At 40.6% G+C, this 18,130-nt stretch overlaps 1 protein-coding gene across 1 annotated transcript; it reads left to right on the forward strand.

Annotated features, from left to right (window-relative positions):
* The first annotated feature begins 340 nt into the window (after nucleotides 1-340).
* On the forward strand, nucleotides 341-13,817 carry ARRDC4 (arrestin domain containing 4). Its single transcript, XM_055326613.1, has 8 exons — nucleotides 341-739; nucleotides 5,261-5,327; nucleotides 5,565-5,712; nucleotides 7,677-7,779; nucleotides 8,790-9,046; nucleotides 9,733-9,895; nucleotides 10,456-10,610; nucleotides 11,002-13,817. The coding sequence occupies exons 1-8, from the start codon at nucleotides 451-453 to the stop codon at nucleotides 11,056-11,058; spliced, it is 1,239 nt and encodes a 412-aa protein (XP_055182588.1). The 5' UTR covers nucleotides 341-450; the 3' UTR covers nucleotides 11,059-13,817.
* The last annotated feature ends 4,313 nt before the right edge of the window (nucleotides 13,818-18,130 follow it).

The following is an 18,130-nucleotide window of genomic DNA, read 5'->3' on the forward strand; positions in this document are numbered from 1 at the left end:
AAATATTGTTTCCCACTATCTGTCCACATGGGCGCACCGCCTCCCTATTGGCCAGGGCCCCAGGACTGTGCCTCGCCCCAGCCAATAAGCGGCCTGTGCACGTGTACGCCTGCGTGTCCCGATTGGTCACCGCGGCCTGATCACGCACTGCCTACCTGCGCCGTCCGGTGCGTGGGAGCGCCTATGAAATGACTCGGTAGCCCTTTACAACCAATCGGCACGAGGCGGGTCGCACAGCCGGCCAATGGGCGCGCGCCGGGGGTGGGCTGTCCCGGCCCCTTTCCAGTCCCACCTGGGTTCGTTAAAGCGGTAGGCCCCACGGCGCGCCGGGGCTCCAGCGGGCACCGCACAGCGGCCGCGGCGGCCCTCGGCGTGCGGCGGGCGCCAGTGACAGCGGCGCCGGTCAGCTCGCCACGCCGGCTCCGGGCAGCCGCCGACCGCCCCGGCGCGATGGGCGGCGAGGCGGGGGCCGTGGCGGCCGTGGGCTCCGAGGGCCGCGTCAAGAGCCTGGGTCTGGTGTTCGAGGACGAGCGCAAGGGCTGCTACTCGAGCGGCGAGACGGTGGCGGGCCACGTGCTGCTGGAGGCGGCCGAGCCGGTGGCGGTGCGCTCGCTGCGCCTGGAGGCCCACGGCCGAGCCACTGCCGCTTGGGGCCCGAGCCCTGGCGCCGCGGCCCCGGCCGCCGCCTCGGAGGTGGAGTACCTGAACGTGCGCCTGAGCCTGCGCGAGCCCCCGGCCGGTGAGCGAGGGCCGGGCCGGGCCGGGCCGGACCCGGGAGGGCGCGCGCCGGCGGGATGCTCGCCGGCTGCGGGGGAGGGGGCGCGGGCTCCGCTCGTGGGTGGCGGGAGCTCAGCCTGGTGGCCGGCGCGGGCGGGTAACGGTGCCCGCCCCCTCACGCTTGAGAGCCCCGGGGCCGTCGCGCCTCCAGCGGGCGCCCTGCCCCCGGCTCGCTGGGCCCTGCCCGGCGTCCCGGGACCTTCCAGGACCGCAGCGGGGGGGAACCGTTGCCAAGGGAACCTGTGATGAGCGGTCAGAAATCTAGGCTCCGAAGCTAAGATAGAGGTGCTGTCCCTGCTGGCCTGAGGGATGGAGAGCCCCATCGGTCCAGGTGTTTTCTGGGCCTCCGCTTCTCCCCATCCTGGACGTAGTAGACACTCGTTCTTGGTTCGTGATGAATTAGCAAAACCTCAGTCTTGGGAAGGGGGAAGTAGTCCCTGAGCCGTAGGAATTCAGAGGAAGTGATTCTTGACCGTCACACTTGGTTTTCCTCGTCTGGGAGCAGAGTAACGTAAGAGTTCTGCCTCTGCCCTATATTTTGTCTTTTATTCTCTGCTTCTTCTTGTTTCCTTGCTACGTATTTCCTCTCCTACCCCGCCCCCGCTCCCCCCAAGTAGGCCCTTGGAGACAGTGGGGTACCTGGGCGTTTCAAGTTTCTGGAGGAGTGATTACCCTTCCTGTCCACTCTTGGGAAGTCCAGTTAATCGTGTCGGGTTTTTCCAAGTGCTCATGTGGGAACCCATGACATAGTTGTTTCATCTCTACGTATACTGTGTATAAAAATACAGGATTTTATATGATTACGTGTAATAAGTAGGGAAAAATTGATTTTCTTAATGATGAAAATACTAGTCTTGATCTTCATGAAGCTGGTGGAAGCTACTTTACACCTTTCTGCCTTATCAGCTTCAGCTTTTATCTATAAAACGAGATAATGATAGAAGTTCCCCTCCCTTGAAGAGTAGAAGGCAGCATATCAATGTTTTAACCTTTGCTGTGTCTTATGCAAAGCGAATAGTATATGCAATATTGCTTGGTCCTACCATGGGGAAATAGACTTTTCACAGTTGAATCCTCAAGATATGTGAGAATCCAGTGATCCCAGGTATTATAGTGAGAAAGAAGTATATTTGGAACCAAAACCTTCTTTTGGATTCACAAGTAGCAGTGCATTGGGTGACCCTTCCCTCAGTCTGGTTTCTGGTAGCAGCCCACACATGCCTCCCCCCATGGTCAGGGACAGCACAGATTGTCAACATGGCTGACTGGAGTCAAGGGTCACGGAAGAGAGAAGTAAAGTGTTGGTTGTTGGTTGTTGGTTTTTTTTTTTTTTTTTTTTTTTTTTTTGGTCTGGGACTTTGGACTGTATCTCTAAGCCCATAACTACTGAGTAAACAGAAATGAGATTAATAGCAGTTGGACCTGGGATTAGCAATAAAAAATTGCTTTGGTAAAATCTAGTCTGATAAATACTGTTTTGATTGACAAGTTAGATTTTGCTTTTTCATTCTGATGGGATACAATGTCTAAGCCTAGGTGACTTGAAAATTTTTAACTTGTTTTTAAAAGATACTATAACTAATATTGGCAAAAATTGTTTTATTTAAAAATCATAGTTTTAGGTGATCTCGTTGAGGGAAAAAAGAACAAATGTCACTCTTAACATCTGTAGTTTGGAAGAAGTTAGCGACTTTACATAGTTGTGGATTCTCAGGTTCTTTTATTTCCCAAACCTAGCTGAATTCCAATCACCTCAAGAGATTTTTAGAAATCCAAATTTTTGGGAAATGGGTCTATGAGATCTGTTTTCAGGAAGTTTCCCCAGATAATTGTTTGGCACTCTTCGTCTAATCTAACTACTTGCTCTCATTGTGATTGATCTTCTTCTTTCCTCCTTCTCCTCCTCTTCCTCCTCCTCTTCTTCTTCTTCTTCTTCTTCTTCTTCTTCTTCTTCTTCTTCCTTCTTTCTTCTTCTTCTTCTTCTTCCTTCTTTCTTCTTCTTCTTCTTCTTCTTCTTCTTCTTCTTCTTCTTCTTCTTCTTCTTCTTCTTCTTCTTCCTATTCCTATTCCTATTCCTATTCCTATTCCTCTTCCATTGAGGAATTATGGTAGAAAGACAAGACAGAGTGTTGTTTTCACTTGGTCACCCATGAGCAGTATAGCCTTGTGGGAGTCCTTCATCCTTCCTGAGCCCAAGTCTCTGACTCTGTAATAATGTTCTTAGCTCCCAAGTGCCCTGAATTAGGAGCTTGGGCTCTAGGATCATTAGTGAATGGAGCACCTCTCTGGAACATTCTAGTCCTTAGTATATAAGGCAGAAGTAATGAGCCATGAGAGCAGAAGCAGAAATGGGCACATGATTCAGCTTGTGAAACTTTTTATTAAAAAAAAAAAAGTAATGAGAGAAAGGAAGAAAACTAAGATTTGATTCCAACCTCTGTTTATCAGCTTTCTTAATTTTTGTTCCTGTTTATGCACGGAGTGAAAGTCTCATTTTGAATGTTATAGTTCTTATGTTAATTTATGTTCTCTGTGAGGAGAGAACTTTATCTCTTACCTTTTCTTAGTTTCCCAAGTAACCGTGTTCTCCACATGTGCCCATTGTGCCCAGCCTCATGCTGTCTTGACCTACAACCCTCTCCTACGCACGCCCCTGCCAGCTCTCAGGTCCAGGGCAGGAACCATCCCCTCCACGGGCTCCAGCATTCTGTGCATGTGTGCTGGAGTCTGTAGCCTCCTCTCCTCCCACGGTCTGTTTGAGGATTGACGTTACTCATCTTTGTATCCACAGTGCCTGCCATCGAAGCCTAAGCCTTGTAAAGTTTGAACTCAGATGAAGTCCGCATTTTTAAACATTGTGGAGTACCCTGGTTGTCCTATATTCAGTTAGTCTCTAAGGATTACATGTGAGAACTCCAGCCCAGCTCTCTCAGGAGGACAAGAGTTGCCCTGAGCCTTTTATATGATAGCACTGCTCTAACAGTGCTGAGTCTTACAGGGAGGGCAGCTCCAAGGGACGCACCCAAGCCCAGGGGACTGCCTCCATTGCTGTGGCTGTGGTTTAACGTGGCCTCCTGCCCCGTCACTTGTTCATTTTGCCTCCAAGTCACCCACCTGTGTTGTATTTCTATTTGAATGACCCTCTGTGGTAAATATTTTACTTTTCCCCCTAATAGCTTATATGCTGAAAATTGGGGATGGATTCAAAAGACTAAATGGGCCAATAATGCATATCTGTTTTCTAAAAGTGCAAGGTAGAAATGTTACCTTGTTTCTAATAATTAAGTGAAAAAATATTCCATGTCACTAGCCCTTTAAGTGTCTTTTTTCTTTTTCTTTTTTTTTTTTAAATGTATGGCTACAGTAGAAATCTCCATTTTTAGTATCCTGACCAAGCAAATCTCGAAGAAATTTCTCATCTGTGCTGCACTTCCTTCTTCTGAATCGTGCCACCCTTGATGAGGGAGTTTAGTTCTAAACTTGAATTGATGAGCATAAAATGAAGGGGAAGTTGATAAGTATCTCTGCAGAGCTGTCTAACCAAATGTCAGCCCTGGAGTTGGCTTTGGATCTGAATGATGCCAATCGTCTGTGTGTTCATGGGGCCCAGCAGTGCCTCTGGTCCATCCACATCCTTCATCTTGGCCTTCTGACAAGCAGGGCTAAGTCTCTGTATGAGGTAAAACGGAGCTGGCTGACCCAGACCCAGAGCAGGAGGGAGGAGTCATGGCCTTGCTTGGCAGACCCCACTCTGTATCCTAACTTAACCACCAATTAACTAATCACCAATTAATTGGTAGAGCTTAAGTGTAAATGCATGACTCTTATCTCCTAAGTTGTCCTGTTGGTTTGGCAGTTTGGTATTATACTCAATAGTTGCAATATTCCAAGTAAATTTTTCATCTTTTTTCTATTTTTGCCCAAAAAATACAGAATCTGATTTTTGTGGCATATCCAAAATAAAGAAATGTTTTGAGTTTTAGATCCAATTTAATTTTGGTATCCCATATTAGTACAGTAGTATGCTATAATGTTAGTATAATGGTATTGGTTTGTGTTTATAATAATATAATGTGAGTATACTTATGCTGGAGTAGGTTGAACAAGTGTGTATGTGTATATGTACATACATGTTGGGTGTGTATATATGTGTGTATGTATACATATATGTGCTCTTGTATACAAATACAGTATATACATGTGCATAAATATGTACATGAGAACTCTGGGCTCTGACACTTTATGATAATTATTTGTGTGGTTGGTCTCTTTAAAGATAGAAACTGTATGCATTATATGATTTGAGATGGATTAAACTTGGAAGAAACCAATTGAAATTTAAATGTTCTAGATCTTAAAGATTAATGTACTTTTTGGAGTACCCTGGATGCTATAGCCAGGGAAACCTCCTTTTAAAAGAACGTGACTTAGGCTGTGAAAATTCTTGATATAATACTAACCTTAAATGTATTTACTTTCTTAGGTGAAGGCATCCTCTTACTACAGCCTGGAAAACATGAATTTCCATTTAGCTTTCAACTTCCATCTGAGTAAGTGAAACCATATTACTTTTGCGATTTTTCTTTCTCTGCTGTATGTTGTTCTAGATGCAAGGGTACCAAGTGTATTCTGACGCTCAGTGATGCCCGTTTATCTTGAATAACCTCTCAATAGACTTATCCTGTTCACGTTCTTTTTGTTTGTTTTTAACTCAAACCAACATTTTAAGGTTTTTTTTCCAGCTGTGTTTAACTGAAAAATAAACTTCTAAATTTGGTTTGTTTCAGACGTTTAGTAACCTCATTCACCGGGAAATATGGAAGTATTCAGTACTGTGTGAGAGCCATTTTGGAACGACCCAAGGTACCTGATCAGAGCGTGAAGCGGGAGCTCCAGGTCATCAGTCACATTGATGTCAACACACCAGCATTATTAGTAAGTTTTTCCTCCTCCTTTTTCTCCTCCCCTCCCTTCCAGTAGTGTCGTATGCATCAAGCCAGCAGTGCTGGTCTGTCCTGTCACTTTCTGATACAATCTTCTAACCCATGGGTCCTCACTATAAATGTGTGATTCTTGGTTGGGCAAATTACAAATTGTGTGTGTTAATACTATTGATTATGTCTCCGTTGTTCAGGGCTGCTTTTGCCAAAAAGTTATACAGGCTTGAAATGCATTAATAAGGCTTAATAATAATAATGCACACAGAGAGTGGTTACTTTTACCAGAGCAGCCACATTCACAGGGCTGTAGTATTCTAAACTCTTCAATAATAGCAGGTTGAGGAACAGTAATTATGGAAGAGTATTAATCATGCTCAGCCTGTTATTGAGGCTCAGGCCATTATGCTATGTATCCTTCCATTTTGCATGTCATTTTCTAACATTAAGTAAGTGTGTGCAGCTGCTGTGGAGAGCCTTTCTCTTATCATTTCCTTATGACAGATTTGGCCACATTAAAGCATTGAACTTCTAATAATCACCAGAAATACTGTAGGCTGATAAGAAAGATTAGGCTATAAGTAACAACAGAATAGGCAAGATGGGAGCTAATGAGCTAGATTCTTTTATCTAAACCCATATTATCAAAATAATATAAAATTATACCTTGTACTTTCATGATAGCTATGAGGACCTAATGGTTCTTCATTTAAATATGAATGAATGATTTTTTTTTTTAACTTCATAGAAAATACTGGGATAATTTAAACTTTCCATCATGATACTGGTGTTCCAAAGATGTATGTTTAGTATTTAGTATTGAGGGTTTCTTTTTTCTAGCCAGTGTTTTTAAAGATAAGGGGAAAAAACAGGAGTTTGAAGGTGTTTCACTCTATTTCCATTCCAAAATGGAATGGACTTCACTCTAATGTTCACTTTTAGAGGGTGGCAGTATAGCAGTTATGCCCTGGTGGTGTGGCCCCTTGTGGCCAATATCCTAAAATGGCCAGCACCCACCTGACAGTTATAGCTGTAAGTTACTTACCATCCACTTAACACCTTGTTTTTTGTTTTTTGTGGTTTTTTTGGGGGGCAGGGGGTTTGTTTTGTCTTTGCAAATTGACAATACTGTCTTATATTTTTAAAAACTACTTAGAATTAGGAAGCTGGCTCTTTCTAAACTAAGGCAAATGATTTAAGGAGATTTTATTTTTTTGCCAAAAAGAGAAATGACTAATCCTTTAATACTCTTTTTATAGGTAAAAAAATATTGCATCTTGGGTTTTGCAATGAGCCATTCATTTGTGCATCTTTTAAACTGAGCTTTTGAATTTTTCTCTTGATGCTGTAGAATAGAAGGTTGGGGGAGGTCTGTTCAATAATCTGTGGGTCCATTACATTGGATATGTTGTGCTGCCATCAAACAAACGCCAAAACCATTCTAAGTTAAGGACTCTTGAAATTTCTGCCTAGTCATGCATTTTTGAATTCAAGAAAAAGGCTATTTGTTGCTTTTACATTTTAGATGATAAAACAAATAGAAGATTCTGATGGATTTTATATCATTTTTTCTTTTACCTAACCTACAGGTAAAGTCTTAAAAAGAAAAAAACTCTGTCATGTTAATAGTTACTACTGCAATTTTTTACTATTACTTTAAGGGAAAGTATAACATTTCCCAGCAATATAATGATTATGGGATAAAATAGGATGGTGCTACCTAATTTGAGTCTGACAGTTCATCTTAGTTTTCCTGAAAGGAGAATGATTTTTTTTCAATGCTTTGTGTTTTAGCAAGTATTTTGCCTAATATATCATATCATGATATAAATATATCATAGGATAAAAAAAGTTGATTTGTTTTCTGGAAGAAAACTATTTAATAAAGAATGATGTAATTTTAAGTTCTGTGAGTTCTCTACTAGTCTAATTAAAGCCATGTTATTATTTGAAATTTTCAAGACCCCTGTATTGAAAACTCAAGAGAAAATGGTTGGCTGTTGGTTTTTCACGTCTGGTCCTGTCTCACTGAGTGCCAAAATTGAAAGAAAAGGATACTGTAATGGTAAGCAAAATGTTTGAAAGTCCAAATGGAAGGAGTCACGCATTTTATTAGCTACTTTTCAGTGATTTTAAATAGTATGTTTTAAATAAATAGTGTGTTTTGTAACTCATGAAGTACATATTCTTTTAAAACATGGATAATACCATTTTCTGTTTTGCATATAAATAATGGGACACATAAGTACTTTTGAGTGGATGAGTAAATTCGAGCAAAACTCCTGGTGTTTCCTGACTTTGGTCCTTTCACTTTAGTAACAAAGACTAAAACTGGAAGAGTGGGAAAATGCTAGTGTTTTACTTGACATTGCAGAAGAATGGCTGGAGCAGCATTGCTCAGAAGAGCACTATTGTAGCAGAGACTTCCTGTTGGGCATTCTGACCCTGGTCTGCGAATATGTATGCAAGTATAGGGGGTAAGAGTGTAGAACAGTAACAGCCTGAACAGTCAAATTGATATTGGAACAGCCGTTTGTGGATTTGGCACCCACTCCAGGGTTCCAGCTCAGTGGAAATGTATCTGGTATATCTGGTACCAAACAGTATAATGGTGAACGTGTAAGGCAGATGTGAAACTCAGCTGCTCTCTTCATTGTTTCATTAATGCTTTAACATCAGTTCCTTTTTAAAGACAACGTCTTTATTCTCTTGTGGGGGCCATTTTAATTTGATGGGCACTAATGAGTTTGTTAGTGATACTTAAAATAGTACTGGGTCATTTATTTGTATGTCTTAATTTTTTATAGATACTTGTCATTTACACATCTTCATAATTGGCAACCTAATATTGTTACATTAGAAAAGCAAATAACACAGAAATTAGAAAATAGTATCTACTGTGACCTGCAGTGAATTCACAGATGTCTGACACAGATTCACAGTAGAAGTATTCCATCAAAGTTCTCAATTTGATAAAGTCACATTGCGACATTGCTTTTATGTGTTAGAGGCTCTCTTCCACTGTTGTGAGAACATTCAGAAATGCCTCTGATAATGTTCTTGTTTTCTTTTTAGGAGAAGCCATTCCAATTTATGCAGAGATAGAGAATTGTTCCTCTCGGTTGATTGTCCCCAAAGCTGCTATTTTCCAAACCCAGACGTATTTGGCAAGTGGGAGAACAAAAAGTGTCCGGCACATGGTTGCCAACGTGCGAGGGAACCACATCGCTTCTGGGGGCACTGACACGTGGAATGGGAAGACTCTAAAAATTCCACCTGTTACCCCATCCATCCTGGATTGCTGCATTATCAGAGTAGACTACTCCTTAGCTGTAAGCAGAGATCATCTTCTTTTTTTTTTTTAAGATTTTATTTATTTATTCGTGAGAGAGAGAGAAAGGCAGAGACATAGAGAGAGAAGCAGGCTCTCTGTGGGGAGCCTGATGTGGTACTTGATCCTAGGACCTCAGGATCACAAGCTAAGCCAAAGGCAAATAGATGCTCAACCACTGAGCCACCCAGGTGCCCCAACTGGAGATCTTCTTAATGTGAAAAGTATGTAGAATGGAGCTGTAACTGTGCCATGTTCCCACGAATATGTGCATCTAAGACCTAGGGCCATGTCATTTTATGTTAGCATTATAGCAGACTATGGAAGCATAGAGGATTGGCCTTTATTCTTAATCAAAAACTGTCCCCCTAAGAAATTTAATTAAATAACACTCATTAAAGAAGTGTTTGTTATATTGAAAAGATATGCTTATTTTTTTTGTAACGATTATGCAAGCCATGCTCACTGACATGCAGTATGTTGAGGTTGTGGCTCCCCATCACAGCAGTCACTGTATTTCCTCTGCTCTTCACTTGGTTTGCTTTCATTTTATTTGGTCAGGATCATTTACAGTTGTATTGGGGAAGTGGTGGTAGGCAACAAAGACATTTGTTTCTGTGAAAAAACAAATTGGAAGTTTAACTTACATTTTTGTCTCTTTTCTTTCCTTTTTTTTTGACCTTTTAGGTGTATATTCACATTCCTGGTGCTAAAAAATTGATGCTCGAGCTGCCCTTGGTGATTGGCACAATTCCATTTAACGGTTTTGGCAGCAGAAACTCCAGCATTGCCAGCCAGTTCAGTATGGATATGAGCTGGCTGACGCTGACTCTGCCAGAGCAGCCTGAAGGTACGGGGTTCCGAGGTTCTTTCAGCGTGAAGTTTTACATGTAGGGCCAAGAGCCGGGTAAGACCAGGTGTGCTCGGATGATGGCACTTACTCCTGCCACTACAGCTATCCTGACTCTTTTGAGTACTGAAAATTATAAAATAGCATTCCTGGAAGAGACTTTGAGAGCCAGGCCGGATAGGGCACAGAGCAGCTGATGGCAGAGCCAGAATAAAGTCTTCATCTCTTGATTCCCATTTATTAACAGTAAGACAACGAAAAATAGTTGGAAGCAGGATACAGTATTTTCTGTAGCCACATTTCAGTGATTTTTTCTACCTGCACTATAACATACACTTCTCAAGAGCAGCATATGATAAATGTTAGTAGTGATTTCACAAAACCAGAGTCAATTAAATATGTTCAGTCATGATGGAAATAAAACTTTGCTCATTAGAGGGAAAGAGAAAAACGTTGTTTGCAGATTTAGCTGAATTTCTTGTTTTGGTGAGAATTTAGAAGATGGATGTAATTGATTTTTGCATGGACTTCTGAGGACCCAACTCTTGTTTTCACCGCAGCACCACCAAATTACGCAGACGTGGTGTCAGAGGAGGAATTCTGTCGACATGTGCCTCCTTACCCTCAACCCCCTGAAGGTGAGGGGGAAGCATGTTGCCCAGTGTTCGCCTGCATACAGGAATTTAGGTTCCAGCCTCCGCCTCTTTATTCAGAGGTAAGCAAAACAAAAGAAATGGAGATTTTTAGTTTGCCTTCTGGAGAGAATCCTTTGTAAGTATCTGCTGTTGATTCCTAACTGGTAAGGGATACATTTTTGGATACATTTTTAAAGAGATTTTCTGGTGATGAGAGACCAGCACTGATCCAATTACCTCATTCTGTAATATTTTCCTTGTAAAACTACAGCATGCACGTAGAGTGCCACGGATCGCCTTTAAATTGTTTTCTGTGGCCATGGAGTACAGGGCACTTAAGTGACCCCTTGGGACTTCTTATTAATAGGCTTATAGCAACTTTGCTTCTAACCACTATATAATTAGAAGTAGATACTAAGATTATTTATACAGTGTTGGAATAGTAATCCTAGTGTGCTCTTTTTTTTGAAGATTGATCCACATCCTACTGATGTAGAAGAGACCCAGCCTGTGTCCTTCATTCTCTGAACAAATTTCAGAAATCACTGTGTTCATCATCAAATTAGAATATGGGTTCTTCCCCCCCACCCCCACCCCTGCCTTTTTGGAAAAGAGAGAAGATTAGTGTAAGAATATAAATGAACATCAAGATCGAAGATGATAGAAATTAAAGAATATGTGAACTTTCCAGTGGGCCAAGAAGATCATTGCACAGTTTATGATATGGTCACGTGTCCTTTTTAAATAATGCAGTGAAGAAGACATGAAAAGTCACATGAAGAGAATGCCCCGGAAGTCCTGATGGCGATGGAGTAAGTGAAGGGTGCCTGCACCTGACCTTAGGGACCAGAGTCTGTGTGGAGAGTGAAAACACTACACGAGTGTCACTTTAAAAAGGTTTCTCCAGGTGGAACAGAAGTTACCCTAAGCTTTAAGGAAATACGGACTCCTTGGGAGCCTTGATTTTGAAGAAGTTAGCAACACAGATGCGTGTACAACTAGGAGAAAGGCCCACTCTAAATATGAAGTGTGACCCTGACCCCTGAGCATCTTCATGGTTTCTTACCATGTCCCGTAGGACTAAAGTCCTCGAAAGAACCTTTTTATGAGGTCCTAATGAAGTCTACAGTTTCACTTTATAAATTGGCTGTACAGTATTATGAAACCAAGAAAGAATTCCTTGCAAGGCATGTCAATTCAGAGGGGAGCGATAAATTTCAGTGTGAGAACACGTTTTGTTGAAGGCTGTACTTCTTACCCTTTAAATACTTTGGATATGTGTTTGATTTTCCCCATGTCTTATTTTCCTAGGATCATAGTAGAAAAAGAAAGGGAAGAGAAAAAAAAAAAAAAAAAGATTGCATCCTCAGGCTGCCTTGGTAACTACACAGAAAAAAATACCAAAAAAAAAAAACAAAAACCCACAAAACAACAAAAGCCTTTCTTGACCTACCTCTAGTGGGGTTATCAGAATCCTTTTACAACTCTGGGCCTGATAAGCCTTATGTGGGGTTTCTGCTAATCGGCAGTAGCGCTCTCCTCCAACCCCTCACTAAATCTGTAGGTGGACCAAGGGAAAAACCTATAAGGTTAGCATTAAATGAAAATCAGTATATGTCTACCAAAGGGTATTTCCAAACAAATGCAAAATCAAAAGAGGGTACAAATAACTATGTGTTTTAAAAAGGACAAACTGAATTCCTGCCAAGAGACTGAAGGCTACCAGTGGCATTCACTGTGCTCTGCATTGTTACTCCAATTCCAAGCCTTTAGTAATTCTTTTTAAACTGTGATTTTTTTTTTTTTGCTTTATTGTTTTGGTGCAATATTTTATTATCGTTTAATCTCAGGATATTCCGACCAACAAGATTGTGTTGCTGCTAGAAGTCTGAGCAGTGTTTTTACTGTCCCCTCTCTCCCTTCTGTTCACGGTCCCATGTTCACTTGGTTTTCTTTTCATCTGTTGGTTCCCTGACTGCTGGACACTAAGTGGAAGGGAGGTAAGGATTCCCATGATAGAAATTTTGGACCTGCCGAGTACTTTGGTTTTCTCCATGTCCTGCAGCTTCTACCAAGAAACCCTGGTGCTTCCCATGAAGAATGCCATACTTCATTCACCAGAGCGAGTCATTTTTTTTTTAATCAGTATATTCAGTCACAAATACAAAAATTCTTCTAAGCTTAGGTTTTGTATTTAGAAGTTAGCTGGCCATTTGATCAGGGATTTTTTTTCTACATGCATTAGGTAATTGTATACTACTCCCCTTTCCAGACATACCTCTCTTTGTAATCACGCAAGCATCTTAAGCAATTTTTTCATTGTAAGCCACTATTTAAAATCACAGTGCAAATCTGTTACACCAGTAATTGTGGTACTGAAATAGTCACAGAACTTTATTCCTTGCTTTGGTTCTTAGTGCCTTTTTTAAATTTTGCTTCTTGTGTGTGTGTATTTTGATAGATGTTATGTGTTTTTAAGTGCTATCTAAACAGTTTTGTTTTTACTCTAAAAAAAACATCTTTGGCTGTTTCTTGACTTCTGAGTTGTAGTTTACACGCCTTGTCAAGACATTGTCCATCTCCATGATACCAAAATAAAGTGAAAGAAACAAAGTAAAACGGTATGAAGGAAGAAAGTTTAGTTATTTGGCCCCCTGTGGAAAGCCAAGTAGTTCGCTTCCAACTGCTCTGTGGAAGCCTTCCTAGGATTGTTTTATCACCTGTAATGGAGACATCATGAACTGTGCTCACAAAATTCTAAAGCAAAGCTGATTTTGTAGCACTTAAAAGAGGAGCTAAAAGGTATGATTTGCCTTATCGAATTGGTATCAGTATATCTAACCTTAAGCAGTAGGTTGAAACTGCATACCTTTTTGTAATCAAGAAATTATTCTATGAATGTAGAAAATTCTGCATTGCAACAGAATTCTTGGGAATGAAGATAAAAATTTAGCTGCTATTTGCTTGTTATTCTGTTGTTTAGTTTGCAAAGAAACTGTGGCCTTAGAATTTTCTTTTTGATGCAAAAATTTTGAAATTGAAAATGCGCATCTTTTGGCACACAAAATCTTTCCATGGGTGGAACTTTAATTTGTATGTTTTTGTTTTGCACAATAAGAAACTCAATAGGCAGGGGTTTTGTTTTTGATAAGTTAACTATGAAAGCTTTTTTATTTTTATTATTAAAAATGTAACAGTTTAACCCACAGGAAAAAAAATAAAGATTGTATTTTGTACTCTGGTTTGAACCCCATGGGTTCCTTTTGTTAATAAAATGATGACACTAATGCTGTGAGGTGCTGGTTTTGTTTCTGCTTTGTTTTTATAAGACTATAACTTAAATTGTTACAGACTTAGGGGAAATCAGTACTGTAAGACAAAATGTAATTGCTGTTAAATTAAGATCCTTTTGTATATGGATCCTGTCACTGGGTTGGATGGCCCTGAGGGGCATCTGAGCCTGGTTTTACTGTGGGCTCAGCTTCCCCAAGGAAATCAGTCTTTAGAGTTCCATGAAGAAAAGTGGTAACATGAGTAAATATGCCTAAGCTATCTTGGTTGTTGAGGGAGTTATACCTTCATTTATTCCCAAATGGCAATGGCTACTTTTTAAAACTTCCGAAATTTTTGTGTTTTATGGGCCACGTGTTTCCCCGGGATTAGTTTTAGTGGATCTGAAGAGCTGTCAGTGGCCCATACTGGAAGACACTGACCCAAGTAAACCTCCCGTTTCAAATGGATAAAAGCCATAGGTCTTGTACAAGGAATATATAATGGTATATCATCGCAAGAAAACTACTCAGATTCTCTCTCCCGGAAAATTCTCAGATTGAGCTAAGTGGTAGAGCCCTACTAATTTACTCTCCAAGTGTTTATATTATGTGAGATAGCATTAAATAGTTTGTGGATCTGCACTGGCAATCGACACTGAGACATTTGTCTCGTGCAGTAAATATTGAGGCAAAACTTAAACAGTTCACCACTAAAGTTTCTGTAGTTTTCTGTTGTGAAGTGGTGGGTTCTAAAATTTAGAACTAGGCAGGACATTAACAAAGCTTCTAGGACAAAGCCCTCCTATTACAAAAGAGGATACTAAAACCCAGAGGTGTAACCTGAAAGTCTGACCTACATTCTCTGTAAGATCTCTGCTCACTCTAAAATTTCCTGATTCTACTACTTTAATAGAAGCCACAGAAACAGTAATACTTTAAGTTACACAGTGTGTAAGACTTGCAGAACTGGATACTAAGAATAGGTTAAATCAAGAATCTTCTGCATTTCTGTCTAAAAGTCCTGCCTCCTGAAAGGATAGCAGTCTTTGACTAAATTGCTTCATAAATATGTTTAATTAGTAGCTGGAATCTTTTCTTCAGCAGAGGGATTTGTTCCTAACTTCATATTTTGAAATAATTACAGACCTACAAGCTGTAATCATAGCACAGAGAAATCCTGCATCCCTATCATCTGGTCTCCCCCAAAGGTAACATCTTACATAACTATAATAACATGACCCAAATCAACACCAACATTGACACACATTACCTACGATTCACTGGAATTCAAGACTTGCTTGGATTTGGCCAGTTTTTGAATGCAGTCATTGTTCTTGCATGTATTTTTGTGTATAATCCTATGACATTTTATCGTGTCTAGGTTCATACCATCATCACCACAATCAAGACAAAAACTCCGATCACCACAAAGAAACTCCCTTGGGCTACACCTGTGCATGGACACCCTCCCCTTCTCGCCTCCCTGATTAATCACATCTCCATCTCTCTATAATTTTGTCATTGGCATTTTCACTCAGGCTATCACCTTTAATATCAATGGGAGTTGCATCGATAGTTTGTGCCTTTGTGTTTCAGCTCAGATGTGTTGAAAGAAACCACTTGGCTTTGAAACTTCATTTTGCAATTTGCAAAGAAAACGTGTCACCTTTGGAAATGTTTTGGTTTTGATTTTGAGAACTACCTTTGATGGACAAAAATACACAAATGCAGGTTCACACAAACTTTTAGGGGTTCATTCTTAGTTTGCCAAGGAATTGAGTACTTTATATAGAAAGCTACTACATTATACATAAACAGAATATACCTGTGATGAAACTATAAGCCAATGAGAAACATCTCGGGCTATTTAAATTATTAGCAGCTGGTAAGTTTTAATACAAATTATGCAGGAAAGAAACTGCATTTGCCCTGCATATTTTTTTAGTTAAATCTTAAGGTTTTTTTTTTTTCCTTATTCCTGTCCCTGCATCAATCCTTTCTAGTCTAACTGCTTTTTTAAAAATTTTTTATTATATATATATTTTTTTTTATTGGAGTTCAATTTGCCAACATATAGCATAACACCCAGTGCTCATCCCGCCAAGTACCCCCCTCAGTTTTAAGACTTTATTTATTCATGAGAGACACAGAGAGGCAGAGACATAGGCAGAGGGAGAAGCAGGCTCCCTGCGGGGAGCCTGTTGTAGGACTCGATCCCAAGACCCCAGGATCATGCCCTAAGCCAAAGGCAGACGCTCAACCACTGAGCCACCAAGGTGTCCCTCTACTCCCGCTTCTTAATATCTGAGGTGAAAAGCCCACTGGAAGCTGAAAAAAAATTAACTGTAAAATGCATACTTAACGATATAATATTATAAAGTAGACTCACTTTTTAAGACAATTAGATTTTTCTAGACAGGAGAACTCTTACAGAAGTCATTAAACACTAACCTAAGAAGCTTTTCCCTAGGAAAAGACATGAATCTGTCAAGGAGGAAAGGAAGCAGGAAAACAAATACACTGTGAAAGGGATGAAAGCAGATAAAAAGTGATGACCAGTGCAACTTCCAGAACATCACGGTAACTGAATTCATGCGGAGCTCTTGCTGTATTCACAGATGGAAGATTCCATCCCTGCTCACATTTTCAGAAAACCAAGATGTCTTACATGGACTGGAAGAGACATGCTTTAGGCAGCATCTGCCAGTGGAAACAAGTAAAACAATAGGCACTTCCCTTGTACTTGGCGATTGTCCTCCCCCCAACACATGTGAACATCCACACACGTGTGTGTACACATGCATGCACAGACACCTTTATTTCTCACCTTTTGTCTACACTCTTTACCTTCAGACCTAGGTCTATTTTAGTCAAGGAAGGATGTCAGTTCTATTACAAAAGGTAGAAACAGACAATGGGTTCCTGCATCCACAAGAATTTGCTAGAAGAGAAGCCATTTTCTGCCAACTTCTTCCAACTGTCTTCTCCCAAACAATAACAACAGTACAACACTAGTAGAGGTTTCAGGGAAGTAATTGTTTTTATTATCTTTGATATATATATATATATAAACATATACTATACATGTATATATATAAACACATATGTGTATGTGTATATACACACACATTTTCTTAAAGATTTTATTTATTCACGAGAGACAGAGAGAGAGAGAGAGAGAGAGGCAAAGACACAGGCAGAGGGAGAAGCAGGCTCCATGCAGGGAGCCCGATGTGGGACTTGATCCCAGGTCTCTAGGACCACGCCTTGGGCTGAAGGTGGCGCTAAACCGCTGAGCCACACGGGCTGCCCCCCCCCCCCCAACACACACATTTTTTTAGAGAGCACACACATGAGTGAGAGGTGGGGGGATGGGGCACAGGGAGAGAATCTTAAGCAGACTCCCCACTGAGCACAGACCCACCCCCCCCTACTCAGGGGCTTGATCCCATGATCCTGAGATCACAACCTGAGTCGATATCAAGAATCAAGACACTTAACCAACTGAGCCACCCAAACACCTCTTTATATATTTTAATATATTTATTATATTATATTATATTATTATATTTTATTTATTTTATTTTTAATAATTATCAAATTACTAAACTGAAGGCAGTATATGCCAGGAATTTATCTTTTCTTTTATAAAAAAGTTACTGCATGCTACAATGGTCATTATACTCACTCCCCTATTCTCCCTCCCCATGTCTTTTTAATGACTAAAGGACATAATGTCTTCCAAACCAAAGTAACAGTGACATTACTCAGACATAGTATTTACTGTGTCCTTTACGTACACAAATTTGCTCTAACATGAAGATGCTAGGTTGATTGGTTTATTCTATTTTGTCTTTTAATCTAAGATGCCAAAATCCATCTGAGAGTCTGCATGATTAAGCCCTCACTCACTATAGGATAGCTTATTTGTATTTTCTATCACTGCAAATATTCAGACTTGCCTGGACTGGTTTACTGATTTTATTCAAATAAAGTATAAAGGTTTATGATCTGTAGTTAATTAGCTTATTTCAAAATACAGCATGCAAACAGGCGCGTGCACACACACACACGTACACAGATGCTCTGTGTCGTAACTGGGGACTTTACCCCCCAGGCCAGGCAGTTCATGAAAACTTGCCTTGTTTATACTCTTGGGGAGTATTATACTCTTGGGGACTCAAGAGAGGGCACACAGTCATCACCAATTCATCCCACTTTTCGAAGAACTCAGAGGATGAGTCTTTGGGAAGCTGAAATATCCATGGGGAGTAACTAGATAAGAGTGAGAGATGCTTTCAGCAAAACAATTCCATATTTTATGTAGC

Source organism: Nyctereutes procyonoides, unplaced genomic scaffold, assembly GCF_905146905.1.
Source record: "Nyctereutes procyonoides isolate TBG_1078 unplaced genomic scaffold, NYPRO_anot_genome, whole genome shotgun sequence".
Lineage (NCBI taxonomy): Eukaryota > Metazoa > Chordata > Mammalia > Carnivora > Canidae > Nyctereutes > Nyctereutes procyonoides.

Bases quoted from the DNA above. Each gene is read 5' to 3' on its own strand.
- ARRDC4 (XM_055326613.1), top strand. From the start codon at position 451: ATGGGCGGCGAGGCGGGGGCCGTGGCGGCCGTGGGCTCCGAGGGCCGC. The intron at 9,896-10,455 runs GTACGGGGTTCC...TTTTCACCGCAG, and splicing joins TCTGCCAGAGCAGCCTGAAG to CACCACCAAATTACGCAGAC. The intron at 10,611-11,001 runs GTAAGCAAAACA...TTTTTTTTGAAG, and splicing joins CTCCGCCTCTTTATTCAGAG to ATTGATCCACATCCTACTGA.